The following is a 22896-nucleotide window of genomic DNA, read 5'->3' as shown; positions in this document are numbered from 1 at the left end:
GCCGCAGGTGCATCCGCTGGATGGACCGGAGTGTCGTTAGACAAGGCTGCATAGCGGTTGGAGAGGCCGATGGACAGAGGAGAGGCAGCCCCATCCGAGCCTCTCTTGCAGCCACGGACCACCACTTCAGCCCAGGTTGTATGATGCTTCGGAGTCGAGCAGGAGGAAAGCCTGGGAAGGCTAGAGGGGTCCCATAACACGGTGTCCTGGATGTTAGTGGTTGCGCTAAGAGAAACAATCTGTTTGGCTTGTACTGAAGCCACATAATGTTTTGTTGGGTCTTATTGCTTGTCGACGGCCTGCTTTGGCCTGTTGCACGGGTCCCACGCTAGCTGCCCGATCCTGGCTTTTGCTAGGGATTCTCCGGGGTTCTCCGTGTCTGAAGAAAAACCTCAAGGGTTGGCCGTCCTCCGTCTGGCAATTCGGCTGTTTTCAGGTTTCCTTCGTTGGTCTGACCTCGGTGAAGTTGGCTCGACGAAAAAGCTTAAAAGGGAACTTGGTCGTTCCTGAATTAGACCAGTGTAACTTAACGGACTGATAACTTTAACAAAACAAGTAAAGTTGCTGGAACTGAGGGACAAATCGATGTCGCAGCACTTCGCTTGTGTAGCTTCAAGCGAAACAAAGACTTTGTTGCGCTGGTCAAATTCTTAGGGCGATGCCGGGAGAGGCACGCCGGATGCGTGCCGAAGCGTCCAGAGCGGAGAGCGGAAGAGAAGAGAGAGAGAGGCAAACGTAATCAATGTAACTAAAAGATTATTTAATTAAACAGTTAATGCTTTGAGTCTTTGGAGACTGCAGTCTTTGTTTACATAAAGTTCAGGGCTGTCCGTGGTGTCCTGGATTTTGTCACACTTAGGCGTGAAGGGGTATCCCTTTGATGGGGTAATGAAACACAGAGCAAGGTCAGTTGCCACGGTTACGTGTATGGGGGGGGGGGCAGTTTAGGGTTTCCTGCCCCCCTCCAAGGAGAGTTCCGATAGGCTGTTTGTAATCTCTGGTTAGTTTCTTTGTCATTTTAACAATTCAGGCACCAAGAGATTTATTTCGGCTATTGCCAAAGGTGGCCAGCTTTACGATCAACTGCTCATGAATAGCACTTAGGGAAAGTGACCTTTCCACCCCCCTTCTGTTGGGGTCTCTTCAGCCGTCTGTTGAAAGTTGATCTCCACCTCCCTGCTTCTCTCTCTCAGGAAGAGAAGAGGAATTGAGTCTCCAAATTATTTAATATAAAATGCACAAATCCACACCGTTGGTCCCACTACAACTGAATAGAGATTGCAGCTCTGCACCTTCTCAAGATTAAAGCGGAGCTACCGTGTGTTATTATATGCTCATTTACAGTGTTTTCTGTGGGAAATGGTAGCTCCCTCTGGGGTGGACTTTGGGCTTTTTCACTTTGCAAACCTATTACATGCACAAAAAAATAGGTATATAACTCATTAAAGGAGAGGGAAAAAGCCAAAAAGCATAATATGACCTCTTTAAAGTCTTTTTGATTTAGGAAAAATCTGTGATCCACATACAAGCATTTTTTTAGTTCCATAACATATAAAAACAGTACTGAAACCTCCCATCAGTGCCAGATGTCAATACCAATGTCAACACCCTGTAAGTAGAAAGTTGAAGTGATTATAGTATCTTTTTTAAATTATTCTGATGTCACAAATTTTTTTTTATAGAACAATGAGACTCAATTTCCGCAAATCAAATCCATAAGGGAATTTTATAAATCTTCCTGTCTGTTTGGATCTGGTAGGGGCAGGTTTGGTTATTAGCAAAATATCAAAGCTTTATAGAAATTTTTACAAAAAATATAAATAAAGATTAAGACCAGGGACTAATAACCAAATGTGAAAACAGTCTCAAAAAGGGGTTTTGCCCACTTCGAAATGCTAACACTTACATACAATTTTACATAAATGAGGTCGAAAGTGAAGGATGAATCTGAGCAATAACTTCAACCAGCTGTTACTTCACAAACACAAAAATAATCACAGGCACAATAGGATATAATAAATTAATAAAATGATTGATGTGATATTGGGAAAATGTGGACTGCCTCCATCTGTCTGTTTAACTAAAGTCACCTTATCCATGACAAAATCAAAAGGATATTTAACTTAAAGGGCTCTGTAATATTAGGGTAAAAGACTCCTGTTTTCATTACAACTAAAATCAATGGATAACTTCTATGACTGACAGCTCTCCAGTGCAGCTGTCAAACATCGTTTTACTAATTTCGGTGAAAAGAAGTTGGACTCTTCCCTGTAGACAGCCGTTTTACCTTCTCCTCTCCTCTTATTTGATTTTTCTCCACCCGTCTTGTTAGACAGACTTCTCAAATACTCCGAGAAGATGATTCCTTTTGCTTCACAAGCTGCCAAGATTCTGGCATGTTTCCAAACCTCTTCATGTCAAAAAACTAAAACTGGAGAGCTCTAGAAAGTTTCTTATGCTCAGTTTGCCATCTTGCTGGAAGACCTGGAAACAGTGTATTTAGATGATTCCAATAAGGTGGTTGGAGAGGATTTCATTGTTTTTCTCCTCTGTTTGTCACCATAAGAGTTTATTGTAACTACAAATGTTTAACAAACACTTTTCAAGCAAGCAGGGGAATTTAAAGCCTTATATTAAAAATAACAGTGAAACCAAAAAAGACTCTTCACGTTAAGTTCTCTACCTCAGAGAATCTCAGTGACAACTCCACTTTTCCTGCTGATAAGGGGATACAAGTTTGGAGAGCTATCAGGAGAATAGATGGAATGCGTGCATTCAGCCAAACCTTTTGTCTTACACATGTTGCACACTTGGACACAAAAGAAACCTCCAGGTGTGCATAAGTTTAAAATAACTTCTTTACTTTGCTTCCTCTGTATATACAGAAAAACAAGCACATCAGCAGAACGTTGTTGCTACGTATAGCAGGCTATTTACATCTACTGACAGACGGTTCCTTTTTAACTCGCATGAACATAAAATATCTACATTCCCAAACACACACTGATAATGCTCTGTGCACACACACAACTGACAACTAGCAGGCTACAGCTGACTGTACTGTATAGTATAGTGCCCACTGTTTAGTAGTTCATCATTAGAGTCCATTAATAAGGCCAACATTACTGTGGGTCCCACACACAGCAATCAGAGATGGCAGAATATGCACATTTAAACAGCAGGAAAAAAAGCACACAGGGTTCATGTCTGGACTGCACAAAAGGCAATCATGTTTTTAAACCAGGTGTTGCAAATCAACAACCACAGAATTAATGAAAACTTTTCTGCAGCTTCTGGTGCAAGAGTTGAATTGTTACACTGCATTTGTGTTATTTACTGAGTTTACACAAATCAATATTGTAATGAACAGTACTTACTTTAATATAAACTTCCACATCAAAATACCATAAATTATTTGGAACTTGTACTAATACCACAGCTATGACATGACTATCAACCTGTTACTGAAAACTCCTCCAATGAAAATCCACATGGTTAAGCCCCTTGTGTAATGCTGAGCAATATGCAGCATTTATAGAACCTTATACATTTATTGAAATTGTGATTTATTAAATGTCAAGGTCAACAAAACAATTGCGTGTTGGGAAAAAATATTTCCAGATATATAAGGAACTGAAGAGACTGCAGACACTTATACCTTAATGGCAGTGAGGCAGGCTTTCAGCAATCTTCCACTGCTCTTGACATGTTTGACACTAAAAACACAGTTTTCCTTCTGAAAGGCAGTCATTTAACCTCCAGAGAAACAAACAATAGCAGCATTTCTGATTTTGGAGACCACAGGTAGCTTATTTCCAAGGCAATTTTTAGTAGAATATTTAGCTTTGTAACTGGTTTATTGTGATGTGGAACACAATAATATGCAGTGTGCAGAGTGTTAGGAACCACAAGATGTACAACAACATTAAAAATGAGTGTGATGCAGTCTGATCTTTAGCTTGGAACGGTCAATGGTTATCCTGCTGTCGTCATTTAACTTCTTTGATTTATTACAGTCAGCATTATGCAGTGAGGCAATTGGCTCGTGTTAATTAAATTTAAGATGATGGAATTTTAATTTGTGTTCTTACAAAAACAGAAATGCCACAGAATAATTACGATGCCAACAAAACATTTCTGCTAAAATTTTGTAGTGAGGATAAACAAAACTTCAAAATCAGTGTACACATGGTGAAGACATGCATTATGCATTTTTGATGTGGTTTGATATTGTGATCATTAAAGGAATAGGTCCCCATCATGCAAAATACGCTTACCGAGAGTTAGATAAAAAGATCAATACCACTCTCATGTCTGTACAGTAATTATGAAACTACTGTCAGCATAAAGACTGGAAACGCCAGAAACAGCTAGCCTGGCTCTATCCTCTGGTAACAAAATCTGTCTAAGGGCTAAAGCTCACCAATCAACACATTTAATCTCATTAGTTTAATTGGTACAAAAACTGTGGTGTAAAATTGACACGTTGATAATGACATACAGGTTGCCAAGCAGCCAGTGGAGACCCCAGGGTTAGGGTTAGGGCAAGCGGGAAGCTTCTGGTCAACAAACTGAGTCGAACGCGGAAGTCCCTTAAACCTGCATTCTGTCGAACAGCCAGCAGAGAGCGACTCTTCTGGTTGCAAAAAGAAGTCCGGCTCCATTAGAAATAATGGTAAAATGACCCTATTTCTCAGCTGATTTATTACCTGAGTAAACACTTTCTTAAAGAGTTTATGGTCTCAGTCGCAAATTTCAAGTCTTCTTCAATGCAACATGATGTTCATTTAGTAAATTATGGTCCCATTTAAAGAAAAATAGACCATAAAGCAGAGTATGCTTCAGGGCGGGATTATCTGTGATTGACAAGTCGTTACCATGGCGACCTGTCAATCAAGCTAGAGTGACTCATACCCATGGCACTGTGTAAATTTCACCAGTGCCGTTGAAAAAGCTAATTAGGAATTGCCTTGTTGTTCACTTTCCCTGGTGAGTACATTTAGTTTCAAGCCTGTTGTTCGCTACACAGAATTGTCAGCCTTGTTAAAATGACAGTTAACGTGAATTACAGATGCACCTAGCTAAGCAAGCTAACCACACACAGCTGTTAGCTCTACCGTCTCGTCCAAATATGGTCACGTCCGGTGCCGCTGGTTGCAAAAAATCAACATGGCGGCGCCCTATCGGCCAAACTCGAGGCTTCAAAACGGCAGTCCACACACCAACGGGTGATGTCAAGATGACTACATCCACTTCTTATACACAGTCAATGGGTTCAGGTTAGCACCTATTTCCACTTCAAGTACTGGCTGTGCTTTTTACAGTCCTGACAACAGGACACAAATACTGGATATATTTCATTTTTATGTCAGAGCGTTTGATTTATTGATTGCTGAAGAGCAGAGAAATATAACAAAATTGCCTCTGACAGAAATTGCATACCCTAGCTTTGAATTGAGCAGGCCAGGAGCTGATCATTGTCAGCTGATTAACAATCACACCTCTATTCGAACAAGTCATTGGCAGAGTCTGACAGCCTGCTGTTCATTCAAGCCGTTTGCTGTCATCTTATTTCTCTCTTTGTTGCCCCTGCCTCTTTTCCTGCTTTCTTTCTTAATGTGCCAGGATCTCAGACCTCAACTTTGCTTCACGGTATATGTATATTTCATATCTCAGATGGATCTGTTCTGGAGCTGCTCTGTTATGCTTCCTGCAGACCTTCTCCAGCTTTTATTTAACTTGGGTGCACCTCAAGCGGAAAATACAAGAATAGAACTGTTGCAAAACAAGATCTAATATAAAATTATCCTGCCTGATTTGTATTGCAATTACCTGCACCAATCACAACTCAACTACCTCACATTTATATTTTAGTCACTGAGCTGAAATGTGGGTGATTTCAATTCTCCTGCACTGGTATGAAATTACATTTTTGGTTTTACAACTCCTCTGACAATTCATAGCGTTATGCATGCTTAAAGGTGGAATCAAAATTGGTGTGCACTCAGATTCTTAGTCACATTGAGTGTAGTGGCATTTGCACTCTTTGTGAACACATCAGAACAAGCTCTCACAGCTGAGTGTGTCAGGTGGATCACAGACTTCCTGTCTGACAGAAGGCAGCACGTGAAGCAGGGGAAACATGTCTCTGACTCCCGGTCCATCAGCACCAGATCCCCTCAAGGCTGTGTCTTTTCCTCTGCTCTTCTCCCTTGTACACCAACAGCTGCTCCTCCAGTCACAATCTGTTCTCACTCCTCAGTCATCACATTGGCATCAGTTTGTAACACAGTGGGAAGCCCTATAGCAGAGGTCACTAATAGGCGGACCGCGGTCCGGATCCGGACCCAGCCGCCGTCCTCTCCGGACCGCCGACCTACAGCCCATTTATTATTGAGACTTACTACCTCGTGACGGAGCGTTTCTATTTTAACCCGCGCAGCTTTTCTAGCATTTACTGTACTGGTTTAGAGGACCAGGAATGTCACAGACCAATCGCATGTGCTCCAATCGTCTCATGTGACGCTGCTCAGCCAATCAAATCTGTGCATACCGAGGCTTGCGAGTCGAGTCCGCGAGATTCACCAGAGACGTTTTGAAAACACACCCGAATTGAGGAGACGAAAGATAAAAGAGATTTCACATGACTTTTAATCAAGAATGTACAGATTTTTACATGTACATTCCTCCCACGGGCAGTTCAAAACCAGAATATCTCATAGATCTCCAATATGCTAGCTGGAGCTCACGTTTCTCACTGAACAACAGAAAGTAGGAAAGTGGTAGCTCTGTAAGAGGAAATGAAAGAGAAGAGGAGGCATTACAGCTGTTCATTTGTTATGATGTGTTGAGTGTTTATTATAAAATTGGTTAAGACAACACTTCATCACTTCAAGCTACACTTTTATTACATTTTTTCTAAAAATTAGGCACTTTAGTTTACTTAAATTTAGAATTTATTATTTGAATAGTTATTATTTATTATCCCTCCAGTTTGATGTGAAAACTGACTGAAATATTATTTGATTTGACAGTCCGTTGTTGACTAAAAACACGTGTTGATACAACTATAGGTTATAGTACTGAATGATAACGCAAGTTCGTCGTTTTGATGTTCCGGACCTTTGCTTCAGGAAATTTTCTCTAACTAGACCTCTTTGAAATCTAATTGAATACCCCTGCCCTATAGCATCATTTTTGAAGAATAAAAGTAGGTGTAGTAAAACAGAAAAGTCCAAGTAAGAAGGTCGTTGAGGTGGACAGGTGGGCCAGAAACCGGACTTTCACCCAGGAGACAGGTGTTTGTTTCCCATGTGAAACAAAAAGTCAACATTGATTGTTTTTAGTTAACTTACAAGTAACATAGTAAGTAACATAGTTATTTTGACACAAACCATGATGTTTTCCTAAACCTAACCAAGTAGTTTTGGTGCCTAAACCAAACTAATTGCTACGTTTCATAATGTTAACCACGTGCCATTTTACAACGTTAACCACTAGTTTTATTTTGAAAGTCTAACTGAACCTTGCTAACTTATTGCTAACTTCTCCGCGGAACCCTAAATATCAAAAAAACGACGCTTAATGGGTACCCAGGGCGTTTAAAAAACGACTCCAAGAGGTCTTAACTAAGCGTCCACATTTGACAAGTTGGGAGTGAGTGGGTTGGCAGTCTGTCAAGCTCCTGAAATTTGCCTCCTCCATCACCATCTGGTACGTAGCAGCAGAGAAGGTAATTGGCTGCAATATAACATCCCTTCAGGACCTGAAAGCCTCCTCTCTGAGACAACCAGGAAAGATTGTGGTTGACCCCTCCCACCCCGGACACAAACTGTTTCAGGCACTCCCCTCCGCCAGGAGGCTGCAGCCCATCAGGACCAAAAGCACATTTTATTTCTGTCTTCAGCTGGCCTCATCAGGATCCTGGGACACTGACTGCCACTGACAGTCACAGTGACTCCGCCTAACCCTCCACTACACGTTATAACATGTCTACACTCTTGACTCAATGAGTTAAATTAACACACATCTTCTGGGGAACTATCTTGCACATTGCAAATATTCTTTAAACTTCATACTGTGAACTTTTGCACGTTCCCTGGTAAATATTTTGCTCATCCCTGCTCAAACTGTACAGCTTTTCAGTCATATTGTACATATTGTTTAAAATAATTGTTAATAGCTTATTTTCAATTTTCTAAAATGTGTCTTGACTTACAGTACTCTTTCTTTATATCTTCTACTTACTGTTCATTTATAATGGTGCATTAGGGCCATTGTATAGTTAAAAAATAAAAGAACATTACGGAGCCGGAGAAGGGGGGATATACTGCAAGAAAAAACAATCCGAGATTAAATTCATGAGAAAAAAATTTGGAAAATACCATTGTTAAGATGTGCGTGTGTTATTGAAGATGTGTACTCTTTTAAACGCAGGATATGCAGATGTTAATAACAACAGCAGTATGAGACAATTCCTTCTGTTCAAAGACCAAAAGCAGACACAGGAAATTAGGGATTTGGACCCAGGCGCAGAACACCATTCTGAGCAGGTTCTATATCAGAGTTTATTAACTTAAAGTGAACTAATTACAACAATTTCAAGTAAGGCAGAAAACAAACAGTATCCAACACAGGAAGCAGGCAGGAACACTTGGCATGATATGAAGACAGACTCACAAAGGACCAGGGAAGCACATATTCCTTGTATGTGTAAATCTATTTGGCAGTAAACCTGATCCTGATCACCTTTGGCTTGAATTGCATATACTGGAGTCCTGAAGAGTTTCCTGCCAGACATTTTTCATTGATCTTCCTTGCCTGAACCAGAGATGGGGACTCGAGTTTGAGACTCGGACTTGAGTCACACTTAAGTCACACATACAGTGACTTCAGACTCGACTTGAGATTCGTCCTCAAAAGACTTGAGACTTGACTTGGACACAAGGTGCGGGACTCGTGAACAATGTTTATTTTTAGAAAAGTTTGATGAGCTTGCTGTTATTCCCCTCCCTACGTTACCTATAACTATGTATCTGCTGCGCGCAGCCACACGTGAGAGAGGACAACAAACACAGGTTTTGTGAAAGTGATTGTCTTCTGCGGGAGCGCACACAGTAGGCTATGTTAAAGCTGTATCGCACAGTCTCTTTATGGCTACAGCTGCATCTGGGTCACACAGACATAATGTGCAAATATACATCACTTTATGTCTTTGTGATACTGTACTGTTTCTTTTAATGCAATAATCACAATTGTGGCCAAATAAATGTTTGAAGTTTATAGCGTAACCAGGCCTGACATTTACGTGATTATAGGCAGTAATAGAAAACCAGTCGTTGCCGATGGATTATGTGTTTGGTAGGCATATGTCTAACATCCTTGTTTATATTTGGAACACAGACTGTAGCCTATAACTAACATGACTGCTGAGTTACATATAAAATAAAGACATGATCTCTTTTGCAATTATTATGACTCTATATTATTTCCCTTGCTGTGTACCAACCAATCCAGTCCTTTTTACCTGTAAAAATACTTTAAATGGCCAATACAACCCATAAAAGGAGGTTTTCCACTTGCCAGAAAGTGATTGCAGTCTCTACTTATTGACAGAAAAGTGTTGATTTCATTAATGAGACACTGGTTTGAGAGACAGAATTCCTTACAGCTAATGCAGTTTTATAAGCATCCTGGATTGAACACATCAGGTGACACAACAATCATGATCATGATGATCAAGGGGATTTTTTTTGACACCAGTATCCTGATCCACGTCTTTACTGCTGTTGGCTTGTTTATCTGAGTGCTGTGAAATAACAACTAGTAGCATCTAATGCAATAATAATTAAACCTAAAGTTGTTTCAACAACCTGCTGTCTATACCCACAGTGTGTAACTGAACTAACAATATCTTATTTGAGTGACCAGTCTTGTGAAAATGTGCCATATGCACATCTGTATGAATCCTCTCTTTGGCTTTAATGTTGTCTATAAGGAAGAACCTCACTGACATTTACACATTTTCCCTCTTTATCAGATTTACTAGGCAGTGGAAAACATTCTGCTCCCACTTACTGTAGCGCTAGCCACTGCACCGCCGCAGACAACCTTGTGAGAGGCACAGCTACTAAATCCAAGAAGGCTGGTATTGGCATTTTATTACTGAGTTAGTTTTTTTTTTTAGGATTTCTGTGAGATGATCCATGTGACACTTGTTTCATGGCTGTGAGATGACACAAATTACATTAAAATGTCAGTCAGACTAAGTCTGAGATGAACCTCCGCTGGTGGTTGGATGGGCATAGACAATATTTGATAAAGACCAGAGTTCTCTTCCCTGACCATTCAGACAGCATCATTGACAATAAACAATACACACACTCAAGCTACATTCTGTAACATTAAAATAGTCTGCTAACCATAACCTTGACCTCAATCTGTTTATAACCTTAACAAAGCAGTTTAAAATGCCTAAATGCCTAACCATACCAAAGCCAGCATGTGTACTAAATTGAGTATACCAGTGCAGTATGGTAACCGTGCAACTAAGTTATTGAACTTTAATAGGGCCTACATGTGGGCTTCTAGATTGTTAGCACCTATATGTGACACTGACACGTACATAGCTTTGCAGGTCATGCATGCTACTTCATATGGAGATTCAACAATTAAACTGATTCACAAATAAAACTGTTTTCTGTCTTGTTAAGGTTTGATTAGGGCTAATATTAGTGTATTAATTATAATTTCAGATAATATTATCCTATATTGGTTACTACAAGTATAATATTAATTTCAGTTACAGCAGTTTCATTATGGTATGTTGTTTCATTGTGAGACGTGCCGATACGCAAGAAAAAGTCGCCAGTACGCCAAAGAGTAAAATACTGCGTGAGTCCTGGTCTACTTTAAGCACTGCATTTGGGCATTTTATTTTAGGCCTACATGAGCGACAAATACAAGAGAAGAGAAGGTGGGACCTAAAGCGGGAGGTCAAAGCAAGGTCAAAGCATTGCAAAAATGCACACAATGAAGGCCGTTTTTAGAAAGCAAAAGCGGTAATGTGACATTTTACTGCACTGAAATACAACAAATTTTGTGTTTTTAGGTATAATGTCTTGTTTTGGTTTAGATTTTTTTTAATAGCAAACAATTTGCCAACATGTGTATAAAAATGTTTCCACTTCCGGCCTTTGTGGATTCATGGGATTCTGTGATGTTACAGCATGATTACACAATTATTAAAGGAACATGTGGATGTTTTGCTGAGAGATAAGAAAGTAGATACCAATCTTAGCTCTGTCCTTTCAGTAGAAAAATGTATTAGTCCAGGACATGTTTAGTCTCACTTAGCACTAGAGAGAGTGGAAGTGGGGGGAAGTAGCCGGCTAATAGAGAAAACATCTTCCAACAGCTCAAAAAGCATCTCAAGTATGTTAACTATGTTTCTTTCATCATTGGGCAAAGCCAGCAAGTTTACTGTGAGCACATGTGCGGTCATAAAGAGAAAAATTATGGTTCGGCTACTTCCCTTAAATTTATTGGCATTGAAAGAGTGAGACCCAACCCAAGAGGGGGTCAACTGATTAACCAATTTTTAAGAAGGGAAGCTTTTTGGATTCATAAATTGAACACAATTGAGCCTCGTGGACTAAAGGAAACACAGGATTTTAGCTCTTTCTTGTGATGTTTATAATTAGATTATCTTTCTCTGAAGTGTGTTTCACCTTCAGGGAAAGTTGAGAAACTTCCGTTAAGTGGTAGATGAACAGAGGTAGGACCTACAGCTTATCTGCCCTAAGGTATTTCAGAGTTCCTTATGTAAAATGATGTGATTCTTGTGACTCATGTGACATTTTTGGATATTAATCATATTTCTGCTGTTTTTATTATAGTATTTTGTATAAGATGTTGATTTAATGAAAATATATAAAAACGTAAAAAATGGAATTTACTGGTCAGGCGACCTACCCAATTTCTATTTAGCACGCCTGTGAGTGTTTTTGTATACACTGTGAACCTGAAGAAGCCATAGGCGAAACGCGTTGCTCACAGTAATGTAGTAAAATCATTTCAGTTTTTGGTAGCTTGTTTTCGATTTTCAAAGTCTAATCCTGCGACCTACCAGCACCTGACTGTTGTTGCTGTGAACAGGGAATTTAAAACCTTTTCTGTGTTTATGTGTGAATAATTTCAAAAATGGAATCGCCTTCTATAAAATATATATTTTCAGTTATAATCTCCCTGCGTCCAGGGAGCAATTACAGAACAACAGCAGGTGAATGAAGTCAATCATACAATCAAGAAACATAACTGTCAATTATAATCAATTACACAATGAATATTCATCCCAGTGCAAAACCCAAGCACCCTCAGGGAGAACTAATCTCAAGCAACTGCACTGTGCACTCAAATCACTGCAAATGGAAGTGAGATGGAAACCACTACAAACTGCTGGAAATTCCACGATGATAATTGCTGCAGTAGTCCATTTTCCTCTGGCTTCTCTTTATATAAATATATAAATACACAAGTTACTATAGCCTACATAATTTCCTTTTCTATTTCAGGTGGAAAATATGAGTCTTGAAGATGCAGGAAAAGATCTTCACACAAGCTCTAAAGGTCAAACGTTGAAAGAGGAGAGGAAGCCTGAAAGAAGAACTCCATTCTCGATGTGTGACCTGCACATTATAGAGCCTGAAGACCAGATCAGTCACCCTGTGAAAGATGCTTCGACATCTTTCAATCCAGCGGAGAGGTGGATGGAAGCTTTGCAGACTCATATTTAAAGCATCAACACTAAAGAATTAACCCTTTTTTCAATTGAGATTTAATTAGTATTGAAGACCATTACATAGTTAAAAGAGGAATGACAAGTTAATTGTACCATATCTGGATTAATGAATGAGTGCAGATTAGGGTTGGATGATGTCTATGAAATTTCCATCGGACGATGTCTACAAAATTTCGGGATGGACAATGTCATCGGGTGCGGGGGCAGTCGTCTTATGTCCATTGGTTTTCGCACAGACTTCACTCGGTTAAAAAAACTGGCAGACTATTAACTTATGTTACAAGTCGCGGTGGATATTTTACGCACGGACCAGGTAAAGCAGCAGTGAACACACAGGGTGCAGATGCAGGTTTCAGTTGTTTGATCTGCGTCATTAATAAGCCGACGTGCGGCTCACCTGCTGGCGTGATAACGGATAGCGTGTGGATATTTACGGAAAAAAGACGAGTTCTCAGTCTTTTAGGCGACTTTATAAAACATAGCCTACTACTGATGGACAAAATGGAGCAGACGGGGGAGAGAGAGGCGGGGCAAGCCGGGGTGTTTAGGCTACCTGAAGTGTAGGTGTGTGTGAGTGTGTCAGAGTGTGGGGAGAAGAGAATTCCAAGGCAGACTGTGCAAAGCATACTGAAAAACAATAAGAAGAATGTTCGTGGTCATTAAAACCTGCTTTCCCAGGGTGGTATAATGTGAAAATTTGAGATTATTTTTTGCTGGGGGGGCGGGGGTTTTAAAATCACATGCCGGTGTTCTGACGATCTATGCTGCCTTGTCGAAAAATGCTACCGTAGCGCAAATCGACAGCAGAGTCTATCGACTCGCTCTGCCCTATCGAGAAATGATACCTTATGTGTTCCCTTTTCCAATCCCATAAAGTTATAACTCTCACAGTATTATGACATATTCTGTTTTTTGATTATATTATAACATCATTTCAGGGGTAGCGTATTCTGATTATTCTGACTAATATCCCCTATCAAATAATGCACAGAATCATTTTATATTGCACCACTACTCACTCCATGTGTACTGTACGTAGATGGGGAGCATGTTGAAATACTATATTATGCCATCTTTATTTAAGATATCAGGGGTAGCGTATTCTGATAGACTAATAAAGATTTTATTCTTTGGATGTTACTGACGATCAGCCACTTTCTAGACGGCATTCCCAACAGCAAGGTTGCACAGATTTATGGGCGTGGAAACAAACCACGCTTGTGGGTCATACGCATGCGCAGAACCCCTAAGTAGCATATCTCTTTAAAGGGCTCTGCTCGATAGGTAGCATAAATCGACATAACACCGGCACAACGTAGTGATGTCTGTCAGCCATCGGCCCAACACTAGTACAGATCCATTTGTAGGGCAGTTGATAAGAGCAGTTTAGAATTACTTACAGATGATAGATGATGAGATGATAAAAATGCATGCAACTGACCCTAAGCCCTGCCATCTTAGTTGCTTTCCATTCTCAAATGCTTCAAATGTTAATGTTAATAAGTGATGGCAGATTTACAACGCCAAATTCTTGGTATTTTTTTCAGCTGCACCCCCAGAATTTGTCCATAGCGGTGGCCAGGCGGGGCACTGGAAATCTTGGGGTGGCACACCAAAACCAAAAGCCATTACTTGATTTCACACTATTCTATTGTTGTTTTTGAAAACTGTGTCAATATGAGAGTCAAGGAATTCCATACTGATATACTTTATACTCTAATAACTTGTAATATTACAATTAATGTCCCTAATTATCTGATGTGCATAGACTAATACCAGTGCAGTTAACATTTTGAGTTCCACAACAATCCTGATTTAATGTGTTATGTATCTGTATTCATGTGTTTTTTCAAATACACTACTTGTCCGTTTCTTTAAAAAGACAAATATACAGCTTTGATTTGAATGGGTTCATTGATTGAAAGGAACGAATGATTCACTGCGAGCTGGCCCACTCAAGTTTCAAAACACCACACAGAGGCCTTTTCAGAGGACTTTTTGTAAACAGAAACATTATATTATATATGTCCAAAAATGAAAAACAAAACAAAAAAGCATACTCAAAACCTATTCATATTTCTGCTTTATAAGGCTACATTGTTTTCAGTACAACTTTATATGTTTTGGCAAACACATCCACAAAAGTATCAAGATTTATGGCCCTAGCTTTTCTTGACTCCCCAGATGGCTCAGTTGCTCTTCAGCCACTGTATTTCTCAAGACAGTTTTGAATAACTATTGCATAGAAAAACCTAAAGCCTCACTTAATGTAAACAAGATTACTGAACAATTTGTCTAACCATAACTTTAGTAAAGAAAACATAAAACAGAATAAGGGGAGCATGTTGCTCTCATAAGGAGGCAGACCATTTCAGCCAGGCAATCAATTACTTTGTTTTGTGTGTTGCATTTCTTTGACATGTCAGTTTTCTTCTGACATTATTTTTTACCTTGTTACTTTATGCACTCTCTGTGCAATGCTTTGTGTAGCTGTGAGAAGCAGGGTTTCTCCAACAGTTTTAAAGTACTGTCTCTTCCCTCACTAATTTATTATATTCTGCATTTAAAGCGGGGGATCTGCTTGCAGTTGACTTTTTATATTCTGCCCATGCTATATACATATATATATATATATATTAGTATGTGATTATGATTTGGCATGGCCCACAAATCTCCCATCTTTGGAAAAAGCTTTTCTCTCAGGAAGCAAACAGCACAAAAATAAATTAACAACAACTGCACAACTGTCCAGTCGGAGCAGAGTAATCTAAATTACATGCAATGTACAGACAGAGCTACACCTTTGTGAGAGGCAGAGACTGCCTACTGCATAAAGGCTGGGTCATGATAGAAAGGAATTAGGATTAGGAAACGCAAAAGTGTTAATACCTGATCCAATCACATCACACAGTCATAGAGAGGGGGGAGATGTGATATAATTTGCGGTAAATATGAGGGTAATGTTGCACATTATCAGAAAAATTTATGGCCTTTAAGTTGTCTTACAGGCTGTTGAATTCACAAATAAGCAACATGGTAAGGGTCATTGTAGCATAACACATATCACGCATATTATGTAACTCATTCACCCCTATAGAAAAATATTTTTTTAATATTATTAAATTATTTGAAGAAAAACTATAATATGTAATAAAGGATTTCCCTATCTTCCCCTGCTCTGAGTTTTCTATCCTTCTGTTGCTATACTGTAAAACTTTACTAAACTAATAGCCCGGGCTTTTATTTGCTAAAATCACTGAATTGACCCTGCCTATATTTGGGACAGGCGTCCATATGGGACAGGCCTTTAATTGCTTTTGCACAAAACTGAAGCTACTATGAAAACAGTTTATTTACTTCAAACAGTATGAATATTACTTGTATAAAAAATATTCAAATCATATCAAACACACTAATTCATTTGATCTAGCTCTGATGCACTTTTATTTTGTAGACACTAATGTAACGGGAAAAAAACCCCCAACAACATGGTGCAGGATGAGAGAAGTGTGGCAGAAGTTAGCAGACAGAGAGCAATGGACTTTCCATTACAGGATTCACAACTTGGATGGAAGCTGTTTTGATTCGGTAGACCCCATACAGACTAAAGGAATATAAATAATCGAGGAACGGACACATTTGAATTTAAGGAGGCTTCAAAGGTAATGGGAGTCGGCACTTTTTTCCTCTTGAACCATCCCGGTTACACCGGTGAATCTATATGAATTTTGGCTTTGGCTCTTGTTTCTGTTAAACTGAATGGTTGAATGGGAGAATCTAACCAATCTAATGATGTGTAGCATGTTCATATTGATCATATGTTTAAACATTAATATTTGTATGCATGATCTAAATAGCTTAGAATCAGCTAAAGCTTTTTTTTTTCCTTCTATAAAAACCAGACCAGGTGTCTAATGGAGACCTGTGTTTATTTGTCAAAATGTGTTCCCACCCAGGCCAGTAAAAGGGGTAGGCGGCTATTTGAGACTCGGCTATTAATTGAAGTTTTACTGTAAATACACTTCTATATCTATAAAAAAAATTACAGGCTAGTTTACGTCCACTTGATAAAAGGTGCAGGCATGCTACAGGCTGATCAATTCACACCTGATTAGAAATCCTCAGAAAAGCCTACTCCTTTTCAAAGGGGCTCTTGGGAGTTAAAATGGTGCAGGTGATTGTAGCTCACAGCGTCAACAAACTGATGTGGACCTCGCTGTGACAACAACAGGAAACATGTTCTCGTAATTAAAGTCAAGAATGTTAAAGTAAAAATATCTTGAATATTAGCTAATGACACCCATGACTTTGAATTTAACAGCTTCCACTTTGTTGTTGGACATTTAAACTTCATTTACAACAAAGGGACAATCATTTATCTGTTTAGCCACATTTAAAACATTGGTTAATTTTAGAACAGTTTTCAGTGTAGGTCTGGTTCTGGTCTACTTCTCACAGGAAAAATAAAATATTCAGGATCTCTTGGGCAAGCAGGAGGATTGAGGATTTCTTTATTAGTTAGTATGATTCCAACCCTGGTTTTGGCATCAGCGAACAGCAACTGAAGACCGATTCAAGAACTGATGGATGAGTATATTTGAAGTTCTGGCTTCTGGCTGGATTAGAAACAGCTTGACTCTGGTGTACAAATAACTGACATGCGACTCGAGTGGTAAAGCAGGATATAATGATATTGTAGCTACATAAGTTTCTTCCCTCATTCCATAAAATTGCCTGTTGTCTTTGTGCAGCTCACAGCACATGGTAACGAGTAGGGATCCAATCACATGTCACTCCTGTTACAGTATCTTGGAAACACATGCATATTCACTATCACAGTCAGCATGAAAGTACATAAAACCACCAGTCTCTAGTCATACTGACATTCTGCAACTCTGCTTCTAAAAGAAAGCATGAGGTAGAACATGATTCAAACTTACTGCCTAAACACACACAAATTTTTATCCATATGTGACAGAGGGGCAAGAGCAGTCACCTCACCTAGATTTGAACCCGGGTATAAAGGGTACCAAACATGCAACTTGACCACAACACCAAAGAGCCAGGCTCCTTAATAAAGTAGTCACAGCACACACTCAACCGTAGTGACAGTGGTATGTCACACTACATATTAATAAAATAGCAAAGAATAAAAACATTATAAACATAAAACTTCATGAATACAATTTTGTTTATTGTTTTTACATCCATTCAAGGATGACATGTGGGTTGAGGAAAGGGCTTAGAAAGTTCTGCAACATTTGGTATTTTGAAATAGTTTCATTTAACAGCATTGATTAAACTAAAATTTGTACAATGGTACAAACGTTGAAAACAAGACTCCTTTTTTAGCTCCCCAAAAAAGATTCTCTTATGTTTGAACCACTTGCTCATAAAACACAAAACACTTGGTCACAAATGTCTTATACCATACCATATACTATAGGAAACATTTTTCATTTTAGACATGTTACACTGAAATGTTAATATATGAAATACTTAAAGGTGCCCTTTGGAGTTTTCTTGTAAACAAACAAACATGTTATGTTTACATTCAGTGTTACTCACCAAAACACATTGTGACTCCTTGAGGTCTAACAAACATGCTGAATGCTTTTCTTCCACATAAAGTATTTGCAAAGCTGATTTTCTAAATACTTTAATTCCGGCATTGTTTACTTCTTCTTCACTGACTTTGTTGGGGCATTGCTGCATTACAGCCTGTTGTTCAGTGGAATAGAGTGAAACTGTGTATCTCGTTACCCGCCTACGAGCTTGTATACGGGGACCCCAAATGGCACCATAGTACTATTAGAGGTGAAAACAATCTCCACAGGGAACCATTAACTAAGGTAAACAGATGTTCAGATGTTTCAGATGTTGATTCAAAATATTCTGTAATTCTTTGCAGACCACAATGCACTACAAAGCATGTGTTTAGCAAATGAACCAGTTGATATGCAGTGAAAGGTCAGTGCACTCATCTTAATTAGCCATTCTAAAATCATGAGACATCTTTCGTGTGAAAAGTAAAAAGTGTGGAGTAAACAACAGAAAGGTCATGTATTTATTGTATTAAATCCCCCCCACTAATGCTTGATCAGAGCTGTAGTTTGTCACCGTAGCATTTTTGATCTGGAGATGTAATTGATGGGGTGTTCTCCATATTTCAGACTTCAGCAATTTGAAATGCTTTGCCAGGATATAATGTTTTATTCTGAGGCACACTGTCCATTATGTCTCTGCTGGAGTGCTCTCAGCCTGAGAGTTTTACACCCCACCCTACGCCCTCTCCTGTTTATTAGCCCTGACTGTGCATACAAAACAAAGAATACAAGGACACATCCATCATTGTCTTGAGACATGTTCACAATAAAGGGAAAAAAGATAATTGTGACAAACAAATTGCACTACCACCACTTGCTATCAAATTCAACGTTGACGTTACTTTTATTTTATCTGGATCAGTGATCTGGATGAGTTTTGACACGCTGAAAGTAAATGGTTACTTCTCTTGAAGGTCAAATAATTTCTACTGCATTTCCAGCATATTCACATCAACACCCAAGAGCAACCATGTGGTGATCATTTCTTTCAAGGTAGCTAGATGGTAATTTATTGATTGTAATGCCACATTGACCACGCCCACACTTTTCATCACTCAGTGCTACATACTAGGGCTGTCCCTGACTAAGGATTTACATAGTAGAATCAGAATCGTCAACTCCTTCCTATAGTCGACTGATAGTCGAATCACGTGCGTTTTTGTGGAAGGCGATTGCGAGCCGGGGAGGGGGGGGGGGTTACACACGTTGGCTCTGCTTTAATCTTGAGAAGCTGCAGAGCTCCAGCCTCTATTCATTCAACTTACAATATAAATTTCCAGCTTAACTGAGGCTTTTTGTTGACCATTGTTTCTCTCTCTCTCTCTCTCTCGCCTGTCATTCACCGGTCTTGTGCAGAGTTTTGCACGCATTCGATGCTGCCGAAAACTGCATGCACGTCGCAGTTCCTCGCGGGTCTATTTGAATTATATAAGGATTATAATAATTAGCCGGCTATTTAAAAACTAAAAGCTATAACTATAAATTATCCAAAACTCCCACGAGGTGCGGACAACTCTGCGCAACACCAGTGAAGCTGGGGCTCCGTCTCTTCAGCAAGTGTTCCTCTTCTGCCACTACATACATACACGCTACTCCTACACATGTAAAATACATTTTTAGGTGACCAAAATGTTACATTTAACTTTCATGAGCTAAATCAAGGGAGAAGTAGGCTCATTTTGTCATCAAGTCCAATGCAATCAGACTTTTTTGCAACCAGTGGAGTCGCCCCCCCGCTGGCCATTAGAAAGAACGCAGGTTTAAGGCACTTAGCTTTGGCTTCACTTTTCCTATAACAAATTTTACTCATTCATTATTCAAATAACACTCATATTAGTAACGCAGCAATAAACATTTTCATAATATACTAAAATTTGTGTTTGCCTTTCTATATTTCTTAATGTTTGTTCAATGTGAGCCCTGTTTTGGGACCAACTTAAATCAAATACTCTCCATCAGCAGGCACCAGGTTACTGCAGGGATATTACCTGGAGTCAGAACAAGCAGTCAGTTTGAGTTTAGCAGAGGGAGGAATCACAACTCATGATGAAATTACAAATTATAATTTGGCATGTACAGACATCAGCAAACCTTGAGAGTCAAAAAATAGTTTTAGATTAAATGACATGTTATATTTCAAGCTTGATGGGTGACACAAGACATTTCAATAGGGGCTATGGATTTGTGTAAACTTTGATTACTGGTCTCATCTGTCAACACAGGGTTTTATTAGCAGGAGAGAGGCAGGGCTCAGGAAGGTGAAAAAGTAAGTCTGCCTGATAGATATCATGCCACAGAGTCACAGTGAGCTGACCTGCCCAAATCCTTCGTGAGGCGGGAACAGTAGAATCAGGATGAGAGAAAGAACGAAAGAAAGAGATAAACATTTTTGTGATTGGACTTTGGAGCCTTCTAAATTCTGGCAGCAATCCCACCCTGAGAGAGCAGCAATGAAATAAGTACCACTTCAAGATGCATTAAAGAAATTAATTGACACCAATCAAAGTTCTCGGAGCATGTGTGAACTCAGCGCCATCTCAAGCTTCCTCCCACACCGGAGATAATTCAGCTGTGCCACCATGCTGGCCTCACAAATCATGGGCCACAGTCGACAACCCGCTCCACCAATTGACAAAAATCGGAGGAAGCAGGCCAAAAAAAGCTACACAAAGATCCTCTCATGGACGGCAGAATCCTTTTGAAAGATCTGAAGACTGCTTAAAAAAGCAAGGTGAAATTTAGGGCAGCTGGACTTGGTTCAAGGCGCTTTAAGACGTTTTGCCTCTCATTCAAGAGGCTTCTTCAGGTCTAAACTGAAGAAGCCTCTTGGATGAGTATGTCATAGAAACATCTCAAGAACCTTAAACCAAGTCCAGTTGACCTAGATTTAATCTAATCTAATAACTATGACCTGGAATAATTAAGAATATTCACAGACAGCTGGCTTGTTAGTGTGAAGTGTTTCCGGAATTGTCCCTAAAATGTGTTTTGACGTGAGAAAATGTTTTACAAGGACCAGTTCTTGTTTTTAGAGTGACAGAAATGTTTTATCCTTTAACACAGAAATCATTGTTACCGACATACTGTCAACTCCAGAGTATGTGTGTGTATGTCCGGATGTGGATCGAGGAATGTTTTTGGGTTGATGGTATTTGAACAGAAAGCACAGTGTATATACAGAAAATGTTGCTCTGGAGGTAGAGAGCACACAGTGGTGAATCTTTTTTGTGGGTGCTGAGCAAGGCAACACTGTACAGCGCTGAAATGCAGAGGGATAAGGCTGCTCTTATGGAGTTTACTTTTTATCTTGGCGTAAGCCTGGAGGGGATCATGCATTTGGTCGTGTGTGTCTGTCTGCAGCTAACCTTGCATAATATTGGACCCATCAGCATATTAATTTTCATGCACATTTATTAGTGTATGCTCAAGGACATCTTGTGGTTGCCGTGATTCACAATTTTGACTGCTCTTTTTCATAAAGCTATTGACTGCTGACTCCTCAATTCTCCTAAGTGGCGCAGGGACTCAGTATTCACCATTTTACGAAATGATTTATGACATAGCAAAAGGCATTTCCAACAATCGGCTAGGCCACCTTTGTTGTGGCTCAAAAACTGACATCCATGGAAAAGTTTGGTCTCCTCTTGAACCGGATACTTGATATGTTATGATCCACTAACTGCAAAGTTGACTAACATGTAACACAGTAACACCTGCCATCTGTACGTCAGAAATTGTACAGATGACATGTGTTTGCATTGTGGAATTGTACCATTCCCAAAAGGTCCTCTTACATTGAATTTAACTCAAGAACTGGTTACAAAACAATGCATAAAGGATCATACTACAGTATATACAGTGCAGAAGTTATATAAGATAAGCAGGCTAAATGCATGCAGGATTCATGCATTATATTTATAACTGACATGACAGAGTGTAGATATATAAAAAATCTTTATGATATTAAATTGAACTAATGGTAAAATGAACTAGAAATGTAAACGTCATGGTAGCGCTAGATGAAGGGTCAAGGACAACCCGGTCTCACTCCCAAGTCGTCACATATGGACGCTTGGTCAAGAGCCATAATCGTCAGTTTGTGACGCAGTAGGGATCCCTTTGACGTCATAGTTCGACGTATTGAGGGAAGCCCTGTTGTGTCAGTTTTTGATGGTAAAGGCAAGTATGATATTTAAGAGAAAAGACGAAGTAAGGAGGTGATTGGGGTGGATAGAGGGCCAGAACCCGGACCTTGAAGCAGGAGAACAGGGTTTGTGTCCCGTGCGAAACAAAACATTAAATGTTTTTATTTAGGCGAGTGAGGTAAATTGACATTAACGTTAGTTAACTTAAGTCTTAATTGACATACATAGCTATTTTAACCCAAACCATGATCTTTTCCTAACCTTAACCAAGTAGTTTTGTTGCCTAAACCCAACCAAGTACTTTCTGTGCCTAAACCTAACGAAACTGCAACGTTTCACGACTTTA

The 22896-nt window shown here is 39.4% G+C and overlaps 1 protein-coding gene across 2 annotated transcripts in view; it reads left to right on the top strand.

Annotated features, from left to right (window-relative positions):
- LOC123983881 (muscular LMNA-interacting protein) overlaps window positions 1-14696 on the top strand; it is a 26999-nt gene extending 12303 nt beyond the window's left edge. The window contains exons 9-10 of one of the 2 annotated variants that reach the window (XM_046070315.1): window positions 12573-12763; window positions 14347-14696. In XM_046070315.1, the coding sequence (XP_045926271.1) occupies window positions 12573-12763; window positions 14347-14371 (216 nt within the window). In that variant the 3' untranslated portion in view covers window positions 14372-14696. Of the gene's footprint in view, window positions 1-12572; window positions 12824-14346 lie in introns of those variants that run through there. The other variant, XM_046070314.1, reaches the window with a different exon arrangement.
- Window positions 14697-22896: the final 8200 nt, after the last annotated feature.

Source organism: Micropterus dolomieu, linkage group LG15 (assembly GCF_021292245.1).
Source record: "Micropterus dolomieu isolate WLL.071019.BEF.003 ecotype Adirondacks linkage group LG15, ASM2129224v1, whole genome shotgun sequence".
NCBI lineage: Eukaryota > Metazoa > Chordata > Actinopteri > Centrarchiformes > Centrarchidae > Micropterus > Micropterus dolomieu.
This window is presented reverse-complemented; position numbering and strand designations above follow the sequence as displayed.